Source organism: Electrophorus electricus, chromosome 7, assembly GCF_013358815.1.
Source record: "Electrophorus electricus isolate fEleEle1 chromosome 7, fEleEle1.pri, whole genome shotgun sequence".
Lineage (NCBI taxonomy): Eukaryota > Metazoa > Chordata > Actinopteri > Gymnotiformes > Gymnotidae > Electrophorus > Electrophorus electricus.
In genome coordinates this window covers 14,232,300-14,254,799 of record NC_049541.1, presented here as the reverse complement: position 1 = coordinate 14,254,799, position 22,500 = coordinate 14,232,300, and the positions used below count along the sequence as shown (strand labels likewise).

Here is a 22,500-nt window from a genome sequence, read left to right as displayed (position 1 = left end):
GCATTCGCTCACACACTGGGGGCAACGCTGCTTTTTTCACACTGCAGCACTAATTTACTTGTCACCCAACCGTTGCAGTAACATTGCAGTACCAGTGGTAGATTGTGAGTGCCAGAATGAGAGAAATCTAGCAATGCATCGACCTATCTGCCTAGTATTCAAAATACATGTGCGGAGCATAGACCTATTAATTAGAGACATCTCATCTCTACTTCTCAATAGAGAGACCCTGTTGCTTCTCTCTCTCTTTCTCTCTCTCTCTCTCTCTCTCTCTCTATCTATCTATCAATCTATCTATCTAGCTATCTGGGTTTCTGTCTTTCCCTTATGGCTCACTCCCCTCTCTTCCTTGTGTCCCTACAGAGTGCCTTTGTTGATAGCTTGGAAGGAGACAGTCCCTTTGCCAGGAAGCAGGTCTCTACCTAGATCCCCTCTGTGTGCATTCTCTCTGCCATGGGCTGTTGCACTCCTCTCTCCTTCACTGCAGTTTGCTCCGTTGAGTTTTCTTTGGGAGGTCTTAGGCATAAGGCTGGCTGAGGTCATAATGGCTGTAGTATGTAGTAAACGCGCCAGACATTAGATCGTTTTTTTCCTCTCTTATTTCTCTCTCTATCTGTCTTCTCTCTGTCTCTCTCTCTCCCTCTCTCCTTTCCTCTTTCCTCTCTTTCATTTCTTTCCATCTGCACCTTGTTTTAGGCCTTAGACCACACGTAGGCACTCTCTCCCCCTCACTAGCTCTCAGAATGGCTTCTCTCATAGGCCGCAACCAGTCACGGCTGATGTCATCTCCGCCCATAGCCACGGCCCCACACCCGCCGGGCCACCACACATACACTCATACATCACACGGGGGGGCAGTAAAAAGAGCACACCTGATCCACTAATGCAATTCATGCCTGATGCTTGCTCTGGACTCCGCTATTCATCTGTTTGAACGGCACTGGAGATGTGAGGAACTTGTTGACTTGTTTGTGCCTTTGTCGAATGGGATCTGCACAAGCGGAATGCACAAAAGAACTTGCTTGGTCTTGTTTCTGAAGTGTGCTGGGCCGCAGCAGGGTTTTCGGGTTGCTCCTGGAGGCCAGTGCGATGGTAAGTCAATGTGATGAGGTGTAGGCCCAAGGCGGCAGCTTCAGGAGACAATTTCTTCTGCGGGAAATATGGATTTCGTGACCGTCGCATGGGAAGATCGCCTGATGAGGAAAGGACGGAGGTGCTCGTAGGTGGGACACTGCCTTAGGATGCCACCCTGATGTTAACCTCTCTGTATTGTCATTCTGCAACTTTCTGTATGATCAGGTTTGGCAAGAATACTTTAAAGAATACTTTACGCTGTCCTAAAGGCATACAGTAACATATTCCATTCAAATATATAAATAGTATCTTATTTGGAATACATTTAAAATACATTTTAAAAAAGGCTCTTCATTTTCCAGTACTGGCCCAACTTCAGTCATGCTAATCCTAGATAGAATGCCAAAACCATGAAATCCATCTTGCCAGACAGTATAATACTTGTTTAAAATCTTGCTACAGCCATTGTTGGTTACTTTTAGTGTCACTATATCTTTAGCATGATTGCCCTTATATGACTTAATGGCTATGTGATGTCTAGCTTTTCTCATTATCTACTAGCTAGCTAGTTAATTAGCTTAAAGTCTAGTCTTTCGGGTGTATATGTTTTGACTAAGTATTTAGTCAAATTATTTAGACATCAGTATCACCTTGATGTTTCCTTTTTAAAGAGTTTTTTAATTTAGTGGTGAGGTATTGTAGTACTGCCTTTTCATAACTTAACAAGGCGTGAATACTAATTTTATTCTGAATAGGTACCACTGTTATTTAATTATGTTCTAACCCATTCCTGTCTGTGTATTGTCTAGTGATTGCCATCTTTTACTTTGTTGTTGTTTTTTAAATAAAGGTTTTATTCAAAGATTTAATTATAATTTACCTGTTGATCATATATCCATTAAGTGAATCTGAATTGATCATATAGCCATTAAATTAATTTGATCCACATTATATGAATTAGTAACCTGAGTGATGAATCTCAGTTCTAAATGACTGGCCTGATCATCAGAGAGACTCAGCATCAGGGTGTAATGGGCTATTGGGATGAAGCTGTATAAAGATTGTTTAAGATGAACTCTTCCTCTGTCTCAGCCACTGGTCAAGCAGGACAGCCTGGACACGTACAACGAGCGTGACCCCTTCAAGAATGACGACGCCCGTGACGAGGAAGATGACGGCGATGACGTGGACAGTGGCATCGAGGGTGAGGTCGACCCCCTCGACCGCGACGTCATCATCCAGCCAACTCCCCTACCACTGCTTCCCCGCCCCCCCAGCGAGAGGGTGTCTTTCCCCAAAGGACTCCCCTGGGCCCCCAAAGTCAGGTGAGACAGTCAGGACCACAGCTCCCAACAGCAGCCCTTCCATTCTCCTTAGTGGCTGCTAAATTCAATTCAGAAAATGGAGGTTTCCCCACTGATCTGCATAATTCATTTCTAGCTTATTTTTATTGGTTTTTAATTAAGACATATTATTTTATTCCACTGTGAATTGGGGCCAGGCTAAATTTCTAATGGCTTGAGCTTTTCCATCTGCAGTTCATTGGCCGCAGCTCAAATTCTTCTGCAGGAAGGTTTTACGTCCTCAAAATGCCCAGTGCTGCCCAGGCTGTAGAACCTTAGTGAGCTCTGCACCTGGGCCATGAATAATGCATGCCAGAGTGGGCTGGGATCCAGGGGGGAGGCAGAGAGGCAGTGAGAGAACAGCGGGCATGAGAAGGCGAGGGATCTGAAGCGCATGTTGCTATGAGTGTAGTCACGTGTCTTATTAAAGCCTCTCTTTGTCTGCATGTGTATGTGTATTCTTTATTGCTGCCTTCCCGAGCTTACAAACATGTTTACACCTGAAATGTAGTACTGCTAAAGGTAGAAACAGAGATGGCGGGGGAGATGGAGGGAGAGAGGCACTTATGAGGCTTTAAGTGGCTAACACGGACATTATCGGTGAACACCCCTGGATCTTTGGCCCAGGACAGTACTTGTGTACAGGGCTTTTTACTGCCTTTTTGTTCTATCATTAGCATCGTGCATACAGTATGTCAGTGTCTGCTATCTGCTGTCGAGGACTACAAACTGATTCAGGCCAGTGTTTCCCAGCGCAGTCAGCAGGGATCCCTATGCGGTCTACTTTTTTTCTCTGTCCCAGGTCCCCACACGCCTGAAGCAATTAACAACAAAAAATTTGGTACAGTTTTGCAACGGTAAGTGATGGAGCAAAACCCAGCTTGTGTGAGTTCCCGTGGAATGGGCTAGGTAGGAAAGGCAGTGGGGTGGTTCGTAAGACAACTTTTCCCAGCAGGTTTTTGAGAGAAGGCTTCGCTTCCCTTCACTAGAGGGATGTTTGTGCAGTTCTCCTATGTATCCTTCTGCTCGTATGGTTTATTTGGACTCCCCGTTCTTGCTCCACAGAGAGAAGGACATCGAGCACTTCCTAGAGGCCAGCAGAAATAAGTTCATTGGCTTCACCCTGGGAAAGTGAGTCAGATCTATTGGCCTTGGATAATGGCCTCATCTCAGTTTAGGTCCAGCATTACTGGCTTCATAAGGCTTTGGCTTTAATGTTGTTGATGATGGTAAATCTTCATGATGTGCTTCAGTAGTGCAGTATGCTGTAGTCTAGTGGGATGTTTGTCTGATATCTGTTTCTGATAAGGATTTTTTTTCTTTTGCAGTGACACAGAGACCCTAGTTGGGTTGCCCAGACCAATACATGAAAGTGTGAAGACTCTTAAACAAGTGAGACATATTTCCAGGAGTGCTCCATGAATAATAACCAATGTGCCATCTCATTGTTAGCGCCTATATAGACAAGATAAGATGGATGCATATCAGTCATACCTAGTCCAATCTCAAAACTCTAGAATTTACTTCTACTTTTATTCTGAGGCACCTAATCTACAATTCCTGAAAACAGGACCCAGATCAATCCAGAACTAAGATCAGCAAGGTAATAGACCCTGAAGAAAAACATTTTGCCATCGTGGTGTACAGCTTTGAATGTCATCAGTATTTTTACACATTACTACTTCATTCTGAAAGGTGATTGACACCTTAGTCAATGCCAGAGTAACAAATCATAGAGCTCTGTGTCACTGGATGTCACCGGACGGCCTCTGTGTTGAGCACAAGATTTCGTTCACTCACTTTGACAAAATCGCCTTCTTCGGCCCCCACGATAATACACGCATCCTTCCTCCCCCTGCCCACTCAGCACAAGTACATCTCCATCGCTGAGGTGCAGATCAAGAGAGAGGAGGAGCTGCAGCAGTGCCCGATGACCATGGTGAGTGTCCCCAAATCCACCCTTGTTTACGTCTGACTTTAATTAGCTAGGGCAAGGGTCAGCAAGCCAAGGCTCTTATATAGACTCTTACCATCTGAAAGTAACTGGATTAAGTAATAGTGAATAAAGACTTTTTACTAAGAAATTTAACACAAACACTTCCTTTCTGGAATTTAAAAGTATTACTGATAATAATGTCTAATCTAGGGGAGGAGGTGCATGTTAATCAAACTGAGGGGGCATTATGGGTCACACAGTCTCATGGAGACTGTTAACGAAACGGCAGAGAAGTGGATGATTCAAAATGAATATGAAGAATATGGAGAAAAGTATTGTGTTGGAGATGTGAGGATAAAGCATAAAGTGCAGCAGAGTGAGTCTGCATTAGCACAATGGATTAACTCTACACATATGATTATAGTGCCTCAGATAATTGACAAACACAGGAAGCCCTTCACTGATAGTGAAGACGCTAACCACTCTGTTACTCATTTCTATATTGGCTAGAAGCATTACCTTTTTCACTTTGAAAAGTGCTTTCAAGACATTTTAATTGCATTTATATTATATTATAAAGTATTATGCTAGATTATATTAAGGACAAGCAAATACCTTGTGTAACCATATTCAATGAAGTGTTTACAATTACACACACACAAAACACTGTGGTACATGTGGTAGTATGATTTTTGTGGAAATCTGACCAACGGCTCTTCTTCTGTGGGTTGCTGGTCCCTGGGCTAGGGGGAGGAGCACGTTCAGGAGACACCTGCAGAGGCCCTGTACGTGGGTATGCTCCCCAGCCTCTCTCAGTATGTGGTGAGTTAGCGTTGTAATCAACAGACTGGTGACGGATTAAACTATAGGCACCGCTATACTGTTTACCCATCCGTAAAGGGGGGGAGAGGGGCCTGCATTTCTGCTGTAGCTCTGCAGGCTAGATGGGTTCACGGACAGTAGGATGCCGGGGAGACTAAACGGTGGTGTGTCTCCATTGCCTTGCACTTTTAGATTGCCCTTCTTAAGCTTCTGCTGGCCGCAGCGCCAACCTCTAAGGCCAAGACCGACTCCATCAACATCCTCGCTGATGTTCTTCCTGAAGAGATGCCGTAAGTGTGCAGATATTATGAGGAGGAGCGGATATGGGAGAGATGGTTTTGCAGTTCTGTTTTGACGTGCTGTGTGCGTGTGTGTTGGTAACAGCATCACCGTCCTCCAGAGCATGAAGCTGGGCATTGACGTGAACAGACATAAAGAGATTATAGTCAAGGCCATCTCCGCTCTGCTGCTGCTGCTCCTCAAGCACTTCAAACTCAACCACATCTACCAGGTCACAAACAGCTGGCTCTCACTCTCCTCCATCCCTCTCCTTCTATCTCCCTCTTCCATCTTTTTCTTCTTCTCTTTTGTTCACTCTCTAACTCTCCCTCTCTCCCTCATTGTAACTCCCTCTCTCTTGCTCTCTCATCCTCTTTTTATGTTTTTCTTTCTTTCTCTCTTGCCATTTTTCAAGACAGTATCATGCACACAATTGTCACAGCACAGAAAGGTGAACCTGTGAAATGTAACTGTTTTATCGGTTTAATGTAATAAAAAATAACTGCAGTGGTACAAATATTACTACTACTTCTACTTCTGCTATTACTACTACTACTACATCTTCTACTACTGCTGCTAGTAGTAATAATAATAATAATAATAATAATAATAATAATAATAATAATAGTAGTAGTAGTAGTAGTAGTAGTAGTAGTAGTAATAATCAAAGTAGCAGTAGTAGTAATAGTTGTAGTAATAATAATAGTAATAATAGTAGTACCACTGCAGTTATTTTTGTGGAATACAGTAATAATGAGCAAATCTATATATATTTTACATAAGACAAAGCAGGATGTCTGTCACCCACTGGCTCTGCTGCTCATGCAGTAGCATGTTGACACATTATTTTTCAGATTGTGTCAAAATTTGGAATTTTATGTCTATTTTCTTCTGATTCCAGTCTCAGTCTCTCTTTCTCTCTCTGTCTCTCTCTCACCTTTAATGGCTTGTGATGCTGATATTCATCTCCAGTGGAGAAAGAGGCAGGGGTTGAGTGAATATCAGTCTCCTCCAGTGGCAAATCTGATACTCTAGAGTGAGGGGATTTAGGTCCTATTTTGAGCTAGCTAATACGTGTTACATGCTGACTACAGTAGAGAAAATTCCACACTGCTTTCTTCAGCTGGCCCTGTGAAGCACTCAGCTCCAGGATCTGAGCCCTGCGACATGAAAGAGCATGTGCTGGCATCACTCTTCCTCTGAAGTGTGAGAGTGAGTGAAGTGGAGGAGAGCTAGATTGAGGAAAAAGGGACAAAAAGAAGAGAACAGGGCAGGACACCCTATGATTTTACACCCTATGATTTTACACCCTATGATTTTACACGCTATGATTTTACATGCTGTTGTGATCATACTTCACTCAAATCCTGTCTGATGAGCGAAAATGAGATTCTTTTTTTGTGTGTGTGATAATGGGTGTAATGTGTTATGTGAATTAGACAGACTGGCGCCATCTGCTGTCAGAGAATGGATATGACTGCAAAGAGAACTGCAGAGGTTTTTTTTTTATTTTTATTTTTTTTATTATTCTTAGCTGTATTGGTGCAGTGCACAGTTCCCCACCAGTACTGTCAGCAAACAGCTTAGTGTTCATAGGGCACGTTTCCGCAGACGTCTTGAAGTAAACTGCATGTTACAGGCATGATTTACAAATTAAACATAAATTACAAATTAAATTACAGGCTCTGACAAGCTCACACACGTGCCTCACACACAAATGACAAATGTCTCTTAAATATTCTAGTGCCTGGTTTGGGGGTTAATTGTTTGTATAGTGTTGTCACACTAATGTCCAGAGGGGAAAAATGTTTAAATGCAAATGTGTGCAATTAATCATGATGCAAAATAGACTTGACGCTAGTCTTGCTGCAGCAACAGTATGAAAGCCATGTAGTTAAATGTCCATTCTGATCGAGTTGAGATGTAACGGCTGCTTACTCTGTCCTGTGCAGTTTGAGTATGTGTCCCAGCACCTGGTGTTCGCTAACTGCATCCCCCTCATCCTCAAGTTCTTCAACCAGAACATCATGTCATATATTAGTGCCAAAAACAGGTAGGCTGCAGTTAGTCCTCCACCTTCCCTAGACCAACCTCTCTCTGGTAATATATGTGTTTATATGGGTGTAATCATTGTGCTGCACTGTGTGTTTTGACTGCAGCATCTGTGTGCTGGATTTTCCTCACTGTGCGGTCCATGAGATGCCTGAACTAACTGCTGAAAGCCTGGTAATTTTTACACTCCACAGACTTTAAATAGGCAGGACACCTGAGGAGGCGGAAGCAATGTGCTTGAAGGATGTTGAGAGCCTGTGCGTACGTGTGTGTGTGTTAACAGGAAGCTGGAGACAGTAATCAGTTCTGCTGGCGGAACCTGTTCTCCTGCATCAATCTTTTGCGAATTCTCAACAAACTTACTAAGTGGAAGCACTCTAGAACCATGGTGAGAGAAGAAATGCTGCATTCCTATGTTTCTGACATCATGCTTTTGTACCTTAAGTCTCGAATCATTTAGAAATGTGTGAAGGTATCAAAGTCCTGTTCAAATTCATTTACGTTTACATTTACGGCATCTTCCAATTACAAGACAAGTACCTACTTGTTCAAGAAGCGCAGTGCAGCACATTCTTCATTTGCTCACTAGTGAATAAATACATGGTGAATAAGAAGTCAGACACTGAATAGGTCCCTAAAACAAAGACCATTAGCACACTAATGGTTCGTACACAGGCAACATGCAGTGCATGCTATTTTACATTTTAAAATGATCAAATGACAATGAAGGCAACCCACTCACTAGCATAGATAGCTGGGCTATTATAACATTAAATATGGCTAGAATTAATTAAGAAAGCCCATAGTTAAAAAGCAAGCCCACACACTTAAAAAAAATCAACCAAAAACTTGCAAATTTGTCCTCCATTTTAAAACTGAAAATCAAGAAAATCATGCTAGAAACATTTATGCTGTTTCCAGTCAGAGAGCATAGTGAGCCACAGCTGCAGTACACTTGACTCAATGTTTAGTTAGCTAACTACAGAGCTAGGAAGCTCATTATGGAGGCCTAGATATGTGAGGAAAAGCAGTACTATGCCATAATGATGATGTGGAGGTTGATGCCACCAATTTAAATGCTACTAAAAGCTGTTTAACTCTCCAGATGTTGGTGGTGTTTAAATCTGCTCCAATCCTGAAGAGGGCTCTGAAGGTCAAACAAGCCATGATGCAGCTTTATGTCCTCAAGCTCCTCAAGATTCAGACCAAGTATCTTGGCCGCCAGTGGAGGAAGAGCAACATGAAGACCATGTCGGCCATTTACCAGAAAGTCAGACATCGGCTTAACGATGACTGGGCCTACGGGAACGGTATGACCATCTCAGACAGATGCTTCAAAAGTCCACAGTCTCTGGTGTCTCACAGTTAGTGTTATATGTAAGGATAGCATATAGGTCATATGAGATTTTGCCATAGTGGTTCACCTTCAAGAGGGAATTCTATGTAAATAAAATTTTAAAAGGAAAAGACTGATCAAAATGTTACAAGACTGAAACCATGCTCTTGATGAATTTCAATGATATTTAAATTATTATTATTATTTTTTAAATTCTGGAGTAGAAGCCACTTATAACATCAACCTCCATGTGACACTGTCCTGCTCTCTGGCCCATCAGATATCGATGCTCGGCCCTGGGACTTCCAGGCTGAGGAGTGTGCCCTGCGAGAGAGCATCGAGAAATTCAACACGCGCCGCTACGACAGAAACCAGAACAGCGAGTTTGCACCAGTGGACAACTGCCTGCAGAGTGTGCTGGGTCAGCGCGTGGAGCTGCCCGAGGACTTCCACTACAGCTATGAGATGTGGCTTGAGAGAGAGGTCTTCTCCCAGCCCGTCCAGTGGGAGGGCCTGCTGCAGCCCAGTGACCCAGTTGCAGGCCACGGCGGGCAGGGTGCACACGGATGTGGAGGGAAGATGGTTCATCTAGACTGATGCGACCTGCCGTGGGTTTGCAAGCATATGCCACGCGCGCAGACAGATGCATGCTCGCATGCAGACTGTATTTTCCATGTGAATTCATGCTTGTAAATGCAAAAATGTTCAATCGGATTGTAAGGGTTTTGGAATGGTAGCCATCGGTTTGTTGTTGAGGCGTTTTCTACCACGCCTTTTCCTGTGTACAGTATGAAAGACAAAATATCCTCCATACCAACCTTTCTACTATATATATATATATATATATATATATATATATATATATATATATATATATATCCACTCAAATACTCTTAAGTATTATTAATATATCTTAAAGAGTGAAGGTATTTATTTATCTTTATAAAAATTTACTTTTCTCAGTCTGGAACTGCTGAACTTTTATTTTGGATTGCATACATGTATATGTAAATACAAGTGAGCTGAAAACCTTTGTGGGCTTAGCACTTTTTGTCCCTGTCCTTGTGCTAAAGAGACTTCATATGTTCAAGAAGAAACAAGCCCAGAATGGCAGCTGTACACACAACCTGAGTGGCAGCAGGACCAGATGAACCGATCCTTAAAGATTCCTTTCAGAGACTTCTGCTGTTTCACTTACAGCAGGGTGTATCCCAGGAAAGTCCTCGGAAATGCAGTAAGCCATGATTCTCTTTGTTGTTCTGATGTCAAGAGCTTCCTCCCTCTCCATACACATAGAGTGAAAGCCCCTGGCTAACAGCACAAGTCAAAAGCACAAAAGTGGCCTTGGTGATTAGCTTGTATAGCTTCACCCTCCTATAACACAATGGTGCTGATTTTTTAACACTATTTTATGGGGGTTTTTTTTCATTCTTTCTTTCTTTTTCTTTCTCTCTACCTTTCTCCACCTCTCCTTCCCTCTCACTTTTTCCCCTTCTCACCCATCAGACAGCACTAAAGCACATTTTTAATAGTAATTTATTTCTTTATATGTCAGGGGCATTGCATGCTGACCAATGTGACACGGCTAATTTTCAGCTGTACACCCTGAGGCCAGGTGTAATAGGCCTTTTAATACTGAACCCACCCAGAACCTCAGTGTTAAAACAGGTTTTTGGAGCATTCAATTTTTAAATCATTATCTTGAACTTTTCACTAATATTAAAATATTTGTCAAGTTTCCAGTGTTGAATGACTGACCAGTTCACCGGTTTTTAAAAACACTGGTTTCATGTACAAAATATGAGTGTTTTAAAAGTATGTGGACTCAAATGCTTGGAACTGTCGTAAAAGATATTTGTCTTTAACAAGCTATAGAGACAACAATTTCACCCTAGTTCCGTATTGTCTGAGTTTTGTTCTGGTGCCACTGTTCGATAATTAAAGTGTTCCATCTTACGGTAATTATCTCTTTTATTCTGGTATCAAAGACGTTTTAATAAAATTGAATATGTACGTCATTATAATCCAACTGCTTTGACAGGATTATCTGTGAAATGTCACTGGTAAAAGTTACTGTTTTGTACTAAACATCATGTTATTATTTCTGCTGACCGCAAGTTGATGTAGCGAGCCATTTTAAAATCAAATAGCAACACAGTGAAGTCGGGGGAATACGATATAATGAATGAAACATGCACTAAAAATTATTCCCCTACAATTTAACCAAATTCCTTATCCTAGTTTGCTTCAAGTGGTTGCATAATGTAGCCCTAATGCTGTACAGCGACCAAAATAAGATCTCCAGCACAGATTCGATCTTTCTTTCTTGTAAACTTCTTGTCAGCCTGCCCTCTTGCTTTCTGACCTTAGTCAATATTCACGAACATCCAGCGAAAGTGGATGGTGTCGCATTATAAATTGATGTCTGATCACTAGACAGCAGATTAACTTGAGTTCGTGTGGTATGACGTCCTAGCCAACAGCTCACGCCTAGTCTGGTCTGCAAAGTGGTACTTCGCCGGACGGTGCCCCGTCCTGTCTCTACGACAACCCCACATAAACAAAATACAGTTCGGCAGAGGTCTCTAACACCAAGAGTGCGTGGAATAACCCTTCTTTGTGGTAGGATATGCTTTCCTCACAACATTTCAGGCAACGTTTGTTACAGGCATGTGTTAAAAGTGGCGCTTTATGGTTCTCTTCTTTGCATGAAACGGTACTGATTATGTTGTGGCCAGAAAAAGGCGAAAAGAATGACCTATAGGTAAACCTCGCATGTGTACGTCATGAAGACTATAGCAAATGGGTGCGAAACGTAATCACTTTAGGCTTTAAATTGTTGATGAAAATGTAAGAATGTGGTTTAATGCGAAACAGGCTAACCATACATATCAAATGATATGCATCTTTTTCCTTAGAATGTCTTCAGGTCTCACCAAGTGCAGTAAAAAGCTGACACTTAAGGATGGTGAGTTTAATATATATATTAAAAAAGTATTTAACTGAAATTGTGTTGCCTAAAAATTTTCAAGAGCGTCTATTACTGTTATAATTTTTCCAAAAATGTTGTAAGATCAACTAAATGGCTGATTTGTCTTGAATAACTAGTACATAAAATAATGTTTGCTAAAGATGCACTTTTATTTTTAATATACCCAGCCTACAGCAAACAAAAGGTCCCAGTCACACAGTGCCAAATCTAGGAAGAAGAGTGTGAAAAAGCAGCCATCTAAGAAAAGTTCAGCAAGTGCCAAATCCACACAGCCAGAGGTGGATATTCTCAGCCCAGCTGCCGTGGAGAATGCATACTACATCTCCCACAATGCAGTGGACTGCCTGGAGTTCAGAGGCTTTGGCTGGCCTGCAGCAGCTAAGAAAAAAGGAAAAAAACAGAAAAAAAAAAAATGAAAAAAGCTCCAAACCAAATCTTGTCAACGTAATAAAAATATTGTCCCGCATTTTCAAAAGCAGATATTGAATTATTGCCTTGTACATTCATGATGAATAAATGATGAACTTTTGTGCTTTGTGTCATGTGTTCACATTCAGTGATAATATATACAAGACCTTTAGGACTGAAAGTGATGGTGTGTGTTTTGTCTTTTGAGGTGTCTCACTGTGCCGTGACTTCTGGCAGTCAAGGCTGAACCAAATAGACTTCAAATTGAAATTCTATTAAATTTGCCAATAAAATTTGTAGCCTACAATTTTTCTAGTGCTGCTGGAACAACTTTTATTCTAACTGATTTTGAAAAAAAAAAAAAAGAAAGAAAAAAGACAGCATTTATTAGTTCCCAGTCTATTTAAAATTGTTGGCAGAGAACAATGGTCATTCATGTGTTCATCTGAACTCCTGATGTGACATTTGCAAATGTATATACATATATTCAAAAGTACTTTCCTTCCCTTATACACAAGCCTACCAAGACTTAATATGAAACCCTCTGTCTCAATCATGCATTTATGACAACACCATACTTCCACAGCTTGCATTTTGTTTATGAAATGTAACTGCACTTTCTTTGCAAAAGGTGTCTAGGAGAAACAACTACTGCAAGTACAGTAATTAACTGAATATGTCACTTTGCCCTACTGTAGCACATTTTTAAATAGCTGGTCAGCTATGCCTTCTCTAGCCCCTTTATATCTTATATTACACTTAATGGGGTGAAGGTGCTGTACAACTGTAACAGAGGTCAAGGAATGACAGCAACAGATTTAACTTCTTGAGAATTTTCATTTCTGAAGTTATTTGTTTAGGCTCTCACTTCTAGTAAGAACAATTTAGAACACCAAATTAGTTACTCAATTAAACACAAAGCAGTTATTAGATAACTTTATTTAGCATTTCAATTCGTTATTCAATATATTAATATGGGTGTGTATGGAGAAATATATTGATAAAAATAATGAATCAAAATTAAATTGTTACAACAGTGAAAATAAAATCCAAACATGATCATGTACATAAGCGGAAAGAAAAAAAATAAATAAATACACAAAATAAAAAAAGTGTTTAGTAGCCCAAGCTATTACCAATGGTAAAACAATGATACAAATGGTAAAACATGACATCAATAGAATACTCAATATTATAAATGGTCAAGTCACTTTCAGACCATGGTCAGGCTACATCAGAGAACAGAGCTTTAATTTTTAATCAGTGCTGAAGCATCAGTTTTTAACAGGGAACACAGGCTTTCCTTAAAGCTAAATCCCTCACAGGCAGGTAGCTGTGGCGACAGACCTTTGAGCTTCCTTACACAACGTCTCGGGTTCGTTTGATGGCACACAGCAGCATCATACTGCAGATCATACCAAAGATCTGCCAAAGAGAAAGCCGGTGGTTACCCTCCATGACCTGTTGCAGAGCTGAACGGGTATACTCTTCAAACCACTCCAAGTGGCCAACTGTTGCGGGCGCCATCCTACTCACCATGATCACACCAATGCCAATTCCCACACCTCCAATTATATGCAACTTGGAGTTGAACAGGTCATCTATAGCAGCTGGGCAACTCTAAAAATTGGGGGTGGGCAAAGGAAGACAACCGTTTGATTCATTTATTCATTAAAAGGCCCAAACAGCATGTTCTGGTAATGAACATCTACATCTCAGTTTTTTAGGTTACTACAGAAATTATGCTCCTTAGAGTGGATTGGAAGCAAAAGAAAACTGATGAGAAGCTTGTGGTTTTTGAAAAGTGGAAAACTGCTGAAGCCATTTACCGTGGTGACGAACTGCTCCGTATCCTGTTTCTTTGGACAGGTGTCCCTGGCCCCATCAAAATTAATTCCACCAGTACCACAGCACTGAAGCTGTTTAGGGTGAAAAAAATGTACTTATCCAGAGTGAACTAAAATATGCCAAGCTTTAACCAAGACTGTACACAACACGAATACCTACACTAAACTGGAAAACCCTTAAAGCCTCCTTGAGGGTCTCCTGCTTTGTAGCCAGGTAATTGTTGTAAGTTTCAGTGTAGAAGTTTTTCACTTCTTCCACAATCTGATAGGGCAAGAGAGAAATAATGGCATTAGGTTGTTTTCAAGTCTTTAAATGTAGCACACAGTGTTCAAAGTCATTGCCAACCGTGTCTTTATTGGACAGTGCCCAGATTCCAGCAGCTACTTCTCCTATAAATATGAGGAACAGGAACATGAAGAACTACAGAGAGGGAAAAACAAAAACATGAGTCAACTTCCAAAACTGCTTCACTTTTTACAACATTTTACCTTTATCTTCAAAATGCATCACTTCTAACATTTTATTTACTGTGGATGGTCCTTCCAAGTTGCCTTATTGGCTCTTGTTGTGCACTGAAACATCGAAACCAAACAGTAGTATGTAAAAACACATCCCAGCAGACAGGCATTGAAGAACTCACCAGCCCGAGCATGAGTGGGGACTCCTTAATGGCGCCACAGCATCCCAGGAAACCCACCACCATCATGAGGGCCGCAGCCACAATGAGGAGGTAAACACCTACACACCGCACATACAGATTACGCAACACCATGCAGTACTGGTCACAAGCATGCACCAGTCATGCCCACCCAGTTTAGAAGACTAGCTCATATGCCTAGTAACCATTCTTTGGCAAAACAAAATTCACCATATCATGGGCTGATGCAGCCTTAAAACAATTTTTCTAGAGAAGCTGTTGTCTCATGCCTAAGGCTTTCTGTTAGTTCAGTTTGAGTGCAAGCATTATGCCAAGAGTTCAGAAAACAAATAGCCCCAATGCTGAAGCCTGCACCCACTAGCTATTGTTGATGACAGCCTATCATTAAGATGTATGTCATTGCAGGACAGCCCTCGTGCATGTTATTGTGGTGCTCGTGGTAAGGCCAATTTGCCTTCCAGAGTGGGGTGGGGGTTATGGAGAGAAACAAATCAGGACAGAACAATACATGTCCTGTTGTGCATGTGGGAGGGCTTTTTAGAGAAAGGCGTCTCTGTGATGGTTTGAGGAAATGGGAATGGAACAAACGAACAGACAGACAGAGACAGACAGACACACAGAGAGAGAGACTCCCTTATTGCCCTAACCCCCTGGTATTTACTCAAATCACCCGATTCCCTTTCAAATCAGATTCAGCCGAGTTTGACTTACTGTTAAAAATTCAGCAACCAAGAACATTTCAGTGTTTTAGCATGAGGGATTCATTCCCTGCTGAGGATCATAAATATCAGCCACATTTGCATTTTTAATCACATCACAGCTAATGATTGATGATGAAGACTGTCCGGCAGCATGAGCTTGTGGTATGAATGTTTATGATGTGATCATTTGCATCAATTCATTTACTTTTTTTTTTTTTTACTGTGAGAATTAAGAAAACAATTATATAAATTCAAATCATACAATTAACTTTAAAATGTCTTAAGGTGACTTTCAGAATGGTCCATGGGACCCTCCGCCAGATTAAACATTTCTTAGTTACAAGGGGGGGGAAAAAGCTGATGGGCTCAGTGCTGCATAAAGCCTAGACTATCATGGCACTTCTATATTGACTGACAATTTAAAAAGTGAAACATTCTTTTTCACACTGGTAACAATTTTAATGACTAATACTGGGCATCATCTCAAACTTAAACACTGTCAATGTTGGCTGGATTGTAGGTTAAGGGAACTTCTGGAGATCCTGATTTCAGGTCAGAGTGGCCTTACTAAACCTCTTGGAATTGAGAGATTTAAATTTTGAATTATGCAATATCTCAACTTTTTAATACCTGTTAAGAATGTGGAAGGTGATCCTGAGACTTGGAAAAGATCTGACGTGCTCTTGTCGAAACGCAGCCATAGTGCAATAGCTAGGAGTGCCGTACCTGCAAGCTGATCAAAACACCATGCAAAAAAACAAAAACAAAAAGTTGGCATAAGTTTCTTCCCTGCCTTATAGGAAAATATCAGAACCTAGCACATGGTACAGACAGGTGAAGCCTTTTTTGGTCAACAGAACACTACCACCAGCTCAGATAAAGAAGTACAGCGATCTGGCTGATATCATGCAAGCAAGAAGCAAGCATGTATGGTTAAGCCTGGAGTCAACCTCAGCCCAAAAGGAATGCTGTCCAACTGGTCTCAGAGAAGATGCTAGGATTGCTTCCAACTAGCTAGTTACCTCACGTAAGAGGTTTTTAAATGCCACACCCAGATCATTATGAGTATGAAGAATTTTATGGCTGACTCATGGACAGAGAGGCCCAAACAGTGTACACCATGCCTGTGCCTCCTGTGCCCCAAGCAGACTTCTCGGCCTTGGCCAAGTCTGGCCACCAATTGCAGGATGGTTAAAATAATTCCATGTCAGCTGGTCTTAGGAACATAGATGTTGGCATGACCATTGTTTTGGCAGATGTTTTTGTGACTTTGTTAAAAAAGATAAACATAAAATGATCACGAAACCAGTGGAAGGCTTCAGGTGCTGACAAGCACATTTGCAACTTGTTTCTGTCTAAGCGCATGGAATCAATCATGAGATCATGATGGTGTTTTTAGACAAACAATGTGGACCATGCATCATTTTAAATGATACCTAGAATACCATGTATGGACACCTTTGAATTTGAATTTCTATGCTTACTTAGAACATAGAGGCTACCTATTAACTTGCATGGATTACATCATCTCTAACACCTATAATAATATTTAAACAAACAGCCAAATTTTGAGAGACTGTCATCATTTGTATTGCATCACTACAATTTTAACCAATATTCACTTACAGAAATCAAACAAATTTAAATCTCGTCAGATTGCTTTTGCAAAAGGTCTCACTTTTTCAGAGAAGACAGGTCAAAAACATTTCCCAATCCAGCTAGACTCGTTTTCTAATGCAGTGGGGATTTAGAAACCATAGTGCTGAGCATAGTGCATAGCACACACAGACACACAAAGCATTGGACAAACTTTAAAGTCAGTGCTGCTAATCAAATGCTTTCATAGTTTCAAGAGTTTGAACAACCAGATTTTCTCGGCAGGAGTGAAACTGCTTTTGTTCCCAAATAGGCCAGAGGTTAGGGAGTGGTCAGAATCACACAGGTCTAATGCTACTGCACATAAACCTGTCATTAGGCAACTTCATGTCTTGCAGTTTTTTCTGATCAGTCACTACACCAAAATATGCACTATAGTCAACATATGAAACTGTTTGCCTTTCTCTACACTATTGGTGAAGAATCTAGCTAAACCTAGCTAAACCTCACCGTAGAACCGTACGCTGTGTTTTTATTGTTTTTTAAAATTATTTCCACTTTTGCTTTCGGAGGTTAAAGAGTGCTGTAGCCCTAGCAGTGCACGGCAGCTAACGAATAACTCTTTTAAAAAGCTTGACCTTCGCTATTGAAAAAGCTTACCTGTTAATAATAATAATAATAAATTATTATTATTATTATTATTATTATTATTATTAATAATAATAATAATAATAAAAAAAAAATAATAATAATAATAATAATAATAATAATAATAATAATAATAATAATAATAATATTACTACTACTACTACTACTACTACTACTACTACTACGCAAAGTAATAGACTTTAACCTTTCGGCTAACAACATTACTTTGTTACGGTGCGTTTGCCATGCAGCTAATTACATGCAGTCAAATCCCGCACTGAAACACTTGTCTTGTACACATGAATTCATTCCTTGCTCAAGCAAAACACAAACCAGGAACAGCAAACGGCTACCTACCCAAAATAGGAAATTGAAAGCAAACATCATGTACTTGAAAAAACTTAGACCTCCTCCTAGTCCCATGGTCACGTTTCTGAGACGCTAGGTGAGCAGAACAAGTACAACGTTAACAAAAATGAAACAAGGGTATACCAGGTTTTCTATTTATACACCTTTTCCCCTCCCTGAGGATGCGAGTTGAAGCGAAAAAACATATCCAACCAATGATACTCTCTTAAGTATCGTTAACGGTTAGCAAAAGTGTAGGCGGGGCAGGTTTACTAACACGAAAGCAAGCCATGATCGGCACTTAGATGGCAGTGCTTTTTTATTTTACGGAGGGACTTGATCCGCATGTATCTGTCGAATTCTGTTCCAAGTAAGCTTAGCAGTTCTGTGTATATTCAGAATGACTGATGGTTAATGAAGGCGAGTAGTGTTGGGCAAAGCCAGGCTTTGTGAAAACACTGATGCAAATATGCCCGAAATTGTTCGGAGGTTCCGAAACCGACAAATAATTCACTCCACGGCGACACCTACCTGCCACGTTTGCTAATGGCACATATTGATAATGGTAATGTCGACTCGGCTTGGCAGTTCTAAACTACTTATTATTCTGGTGGGTTTTACCAGGCTATCGATACATATGCCTAAATATTTTGGAGAAAAACACAAGAAACAATACAATAAACAAAGAAACATACGCTTTCAGATCGTCAGACACATCGACTTGGGAATGTAATTAACGATGTGTTTCAACTAATCTTTAATTTCTATTTCATTTGATTGGTATTTAAGTTTCATGTGTAAGACATGAGGTTTAGGAAGATATTGATAAAAAAACTGATATAACCACGGTTTGATTGCGCTGTGTAGCCTAGTGTAGACCCCCTAGTGTAGACCCCCTAGTGTAGACCCCCTAGTGTAGACCCCGTTGTGCTTTGTGGAACGTGTGTCTACGGCGGAATGAAGTGTGAGTAAATTTAGCTAATTATGCTTATGGAAATTTAAGGAAGAATGTCTAACATTTTTATATGTCAAGATTTTTATTCAAAAATAGTTGTTCTGTTGTCAAGATTTTTTTCTAAAATATTTGTTCTGCTGTTTTTTTTAATTTATTTATTTATTTTTAGCTGAGTCGGATTCTTCTTTCTTTCTTTACAAATGGCCTTTAAAGCTTTGGAAAAATTAATTTATATGGAATTCTTGTTGCTATAAAGCCTAAAGTTGCGGTTGTACAGCACATTGCTTCTGCCTGTAAGCCAGATGATCATTCTTATAGTAATGTCAATATAGGACTATCCCAACTATCGCTCACTGTCTGCTTTCTTTAGCCTATCAATCAGTATGTTCTATTACTAACCTTATATCCAGCCTATGACTTACTAAATCGCACTGTTAGTCGCTATGTCTCACCCTCTTACAGAATCTCTATAAATTGAAATGTGTTTGCTTGACTTTTAGGTATTCTGGGAGTTTGCGGTTGAGACAGATAATCAGGTATAATCAGGTTTCAGACAATGTCAGTCAAACGTAGGAACGGCAGGTAAGCCATCTGTTGAAACGCACCAGAGCCTTTCCTAAACATAGTCAAGAAACATAGGCCACCCCTGGGCAGTGTTTCGAAACGTCTGTTCTTCCGAAGCTCGATGCTGCATCGAAACGTCAGTATCGAGCGTCCCAATCCCTAAAGTCTGGTCTAGATACAAAACAGAACAGGAATGGTTACTCTTCATTTTGCGTGGTGCAGGACGTTTGGTTTTCCTGCTTCTGAGAAAACAAGACTGGTTCTCCCTGTGGGCACTTGACAAACTTGACGTATCTACCACATCGGCTACCGGCTTTTCTCTCCTTTATTCAGCCTCGAAAACAGATAACCGTTTTAAAAACGGGGAATGGAGAAGGAGATAATTGTAGTTTAAAGTGTATATGGTGTGGCCTACATTCTTAGCTTCTGTTTCTGAAAGATCAAACGACGTCTTTAGAGTTTAAAGTCCTTTAAAGGGATGGACCAACAGGTTCACGGTCCGCACAGAGTTTAGCATAAAACTAACCCCAATAGTGGGTCATGATCAGCTACATTGAAGCTTTTTTTTTTTTTTTTTTTTTTTTTTTTTTTTTTTTTTTTTTTTTTTTTTTTTGCCATGATGGTATTTGACTCAAACAGCAAAGAACTAAAAATACTTTAGAATAATTGGATCAAAAAGTGGATCTGACCCCAACAGATCAAGTTCCTAGACTTGAGGTAGAGTCATTTATTTAGACTGCTTTAAATGGGGTGTAACTACGTTCTCATTTTACGTGGAGAGTTTGCCGTTCCAGATATAAAACAATACCCAAGGTGCATATACATTTGCAGCAGACTTGACTGCAAGCAACAGGATGCCAGAAAGTTTTAATGTGAGTAATGTCTATAGCAATAATATAATTTTGCTTGGATAAAGGTTTGATGCACATTACATATATACACAGTTTTAAAAAGTCATGAAACTGTAATGTATAAGATAAGGAAATGGGCTAATTAATATATAAGGGATTTTCTTATATAGTTTTTTTTTTTCATAGATGATTTTTCTTTAAACAATTTCAATCTTTGTAAACTGCAATTACATGATTGACCTGAATGTAACCTGTACTGGGAAGCAGAAGTAGAAGGTAATGATATGCTCTCACTGTTCTGCAGATGCCTAGCTGTCCTGTGCTCTGTAGCACATCAAACAGACAGACCAACTTTGGAGGCCTGCTGTTGTCTGAGTGGTTGTTAAACTGTTCTTTAACAGTTGTTAAAGAAACTCAAATAATGATTTGATTGAAGTTGTCCCAAATTTCTGTGTCCATATATGAAAATGCTTAAATATTAGACAAGGAGGCACATGATATGTCAGGACAATTTGCTGAAACACATTTTAAGTGATAACAAGAATGAATTAGGTTTAGGTCCAGAAATAATAATTTGGTTTTTCATGGTAATAGATAAATATGTAACATGAAATAATATGTAAGCCCTTGTCTGAGGAAGCAGTTATTTGGGGAGCACTTAGGCCATATATTAGACCTCTGGAGTTTATAGAAATTTCAAGGATTTCCCTGCTCCTATGTGGGAGAGTTCTAAGGTGTAATTTATGGTATATATGTATGCATTCTGTGAGTTTTTAGACAAGCAAGCTGACGACTTTGGCTTTGTATTCTGCTCCAGGTGAATGCTCAGCGTTTAAATTAACTTAAAATTCTTTGCCATTATATTTGTAGTGCAGTGTCTTTCATCTCCGAAAAGCTCCGTCTCACAATTGGGTGGCATAATTCCAAAATCTTGCCTATGGATCACTATGCCATTAAAAGGATAGATTAATCAACCAAGCTAAAATGTTAACTCATGGATTTCGTGTCGTTATTTTAAATATCCAAAATATGCATTCATTGATATTCGTTCTTTTCAGTGATCTTTGTTGCATCTGAAGAGAGAGGGCCATCTGAGTTGTTTCCCCCAAAAAACATTGCTTTAATTCAGATTTATGACATAAAATTGACAGTGTCATGGCAATTAATTACAAGGTATGCAGTCAAGAAATCACTTTAAAACAGGCAAGTATAGTCCAAATAAAATCACTATTAGTAAAGCGTGATGTCTTTAAAGCCTTTGTACTTAATGCAATTTGGCATCTTTGATAAATATAGAGACCCATAAATCACTGATAATGATAAAAGTAGCACCTTTCCCACCTGCCACAGGTCTTCCAAATGACCACTGGTTAAATGTTAATGGATGTTTTCACGAATGGTATTGCTCTACTTTCTAGACACAAATAAAGCTTACAACGAAATTTACTTGTGTATCCTCTAAGACCATTAAACATTAAACCTGTTGTGGACAATATGGATATATAATTTCGCTTACATTACATATATTGCATATTACATATGAAATACGAGTGAGAAAATATTTTAAAATATTGCTTGCTGGTTTATTGTTAGTCCTCTGTCACTAAGTGAGCAATTTTAGTTTTGATATTTTTGTATGTTTTCTTTATGAACAATCGAAGAAATTAATTCAAATAGGCATATTCAGCGGATGTCTAACACAAAAACAATGTTACCGTGGTGGCAAAAGCAAGCCATGGTCCGGTTTGGAGAATCAGAGCAGCCGTGTAAAGCCGGTGGCAGCGTCAACTTTTCCTTGGAATTATGAGATTCTTTTTTAATGTAACACACTCTGTTTACTGTCCAAGACAGACACTAACCTAATAAGTAATAATCTTAGAAACGTCTCGTCAAGTAACAAAATATTTGTTGGAACTTACCCAAAGGATGAAATTAAAGATGAACAAGATATATTTGACACATAACTCTGCACTTGTCAGCGCTGCCATGACGAACGCTCCTAAACTTGGAAACCTCGTCAACGCGCGATGCTTTCCTTCTGTGATCAGTGTATCGATATCCTAAAAGCTTCGGTGCCAGGGTGCTTCTG

At 40.0% G+C, this 22,500-nt stretch overlaps 3 protein-coding genes across 9 annotated transcripts in view; 2 read left to right on the top strand and 1 right to left on the bottom strand.

The window, feature by feature from the left end:
• strip2 (striatin interacting protein 2) overlaps positions 1 to 9,998 on the top strand; it is a 19,818-nt gene extending 9,820 nt beyond the window's left edge. For 3 of the 6 annotated variants that reach the window (XM_027015834.2, XM_027015837.2, XM_027015836.2), the window contains 14 exons: positions 364 to 414; positions 2,167 to 2,399; positions 3,483 to 3,548; positions 3,746 to 3,809; positions 4,285 to 4,356; positions 5,101 to 5,175; positions 5,368 to 5,465; positions 5,560 to 5,686; positions 7,407 to 7,507; positions 7,614 to 7,680; positions 7,790 to 7,894; positions 8,612 to 8,816; positions 9,123 to 9,450; positions 9,916 to 9,998. In XM_027015834.2, the coding sequence (XP_026871635.2) occupies positions 364 to 414; positions 2,167 to 2,399; positions 3,483 to 3,548; positions 3,746 to 3,809; positions 4,285 to 4,356; positions 5,101 to 5,175; positions 5,368 to 5,465; positions 5,560 to 5,686; positions 7,407 to 7,507; positions 7,614 to 7,680; positions 7,790 to 7,894; positions 8,612 to 8,816; positions 9,123 to 9,439 (1,581 nt within the window). In that variant the 3' untranslated portion in view covers positions 9,440 to 9,450; positions 9,916 to 9,998. Of the gene's footprint in view, positions 1 to 363; positions 415 to 2,166; positions 2,400 to 3,482; positions 3,549 to 3,745; positions 3,810 to 3,987; positions 4,021 to 4,284; positions 4,357 to 5,100; positions 5,176 to 5,367; positions 5,466 to 5,559; positions 5,687 to 7,406; positions 7,508 to 7,613; positions 7,681 to 7,789; positions 7,895 to 8,611; positions 8,817 to 9,122; positions 9,451 to 9,915 lie in introns of all 6 variants that reach the window. The other 3 variants (XM_027015833.2, XM_027015835.2, XM_027015839.2) reach the window with 3 other exon arrangements.
• Positions 9,987 to 13,520, top strand: LOC113580981 (small lysine-rich protein 1). Its single transcript, XM_027015851.2, has 4 exons — positions 9,987 to 10,076; positions 11,319 to 11,464; positions 11,761 to 11,810; positions 12,002 to 13,520. Exons 3-4 carry the CDS (start codon positions 11,808 to 11,810, stop codon positions 12,248 to 12,250), a joined length of 252 nt encoding a protein of 83 aa, XP_026871652.2. The 5' UTR covers positions 9,987 to 10,076; positions 11,319 to 11,464; positions 11,761 to 11,807; the 3' UTR covers positions 12,251 to 13,520.
• Positions 13,164 to 22,500, bottom strand: cd9b (CD9 molecule b). Of its 2 annotated transcripts, none has more exons than XM_027015849.2 (8): positions 22,331 to 22,500; positions 16,080 to 16,182; positions 14,731 to 14,828; positions 14,436 to 14,510; positions 14,250 to 14,351; positions 14,072 to 14,161; positions 13,779 to 13,862; positions 13,164 to 13,667 (listed from the first exon to the last, which is right to left on the bottom strand). In XM_027015849.2, exons 1-8 carry the CDS (start codon positions 22,397 to 22,399, stop codon positions 13,602 to 13,604), a joined length of 687 nt encoding a protein of 228 aa, XP_026871650.2. In that variant the 5' UTR covers positions 22,400 to 22,500; the 3' UTR covers positions 13,164 to 13,601. The 2 variants fall into 2 exon arrangements, with proteins under 2 accessions (XP_026871650.2, XP_026871651.2); XM_027015850.2 differs by lacking the exon at positions 22,331 to 22,500 and adding an exon at positions 18,051 to 18,263.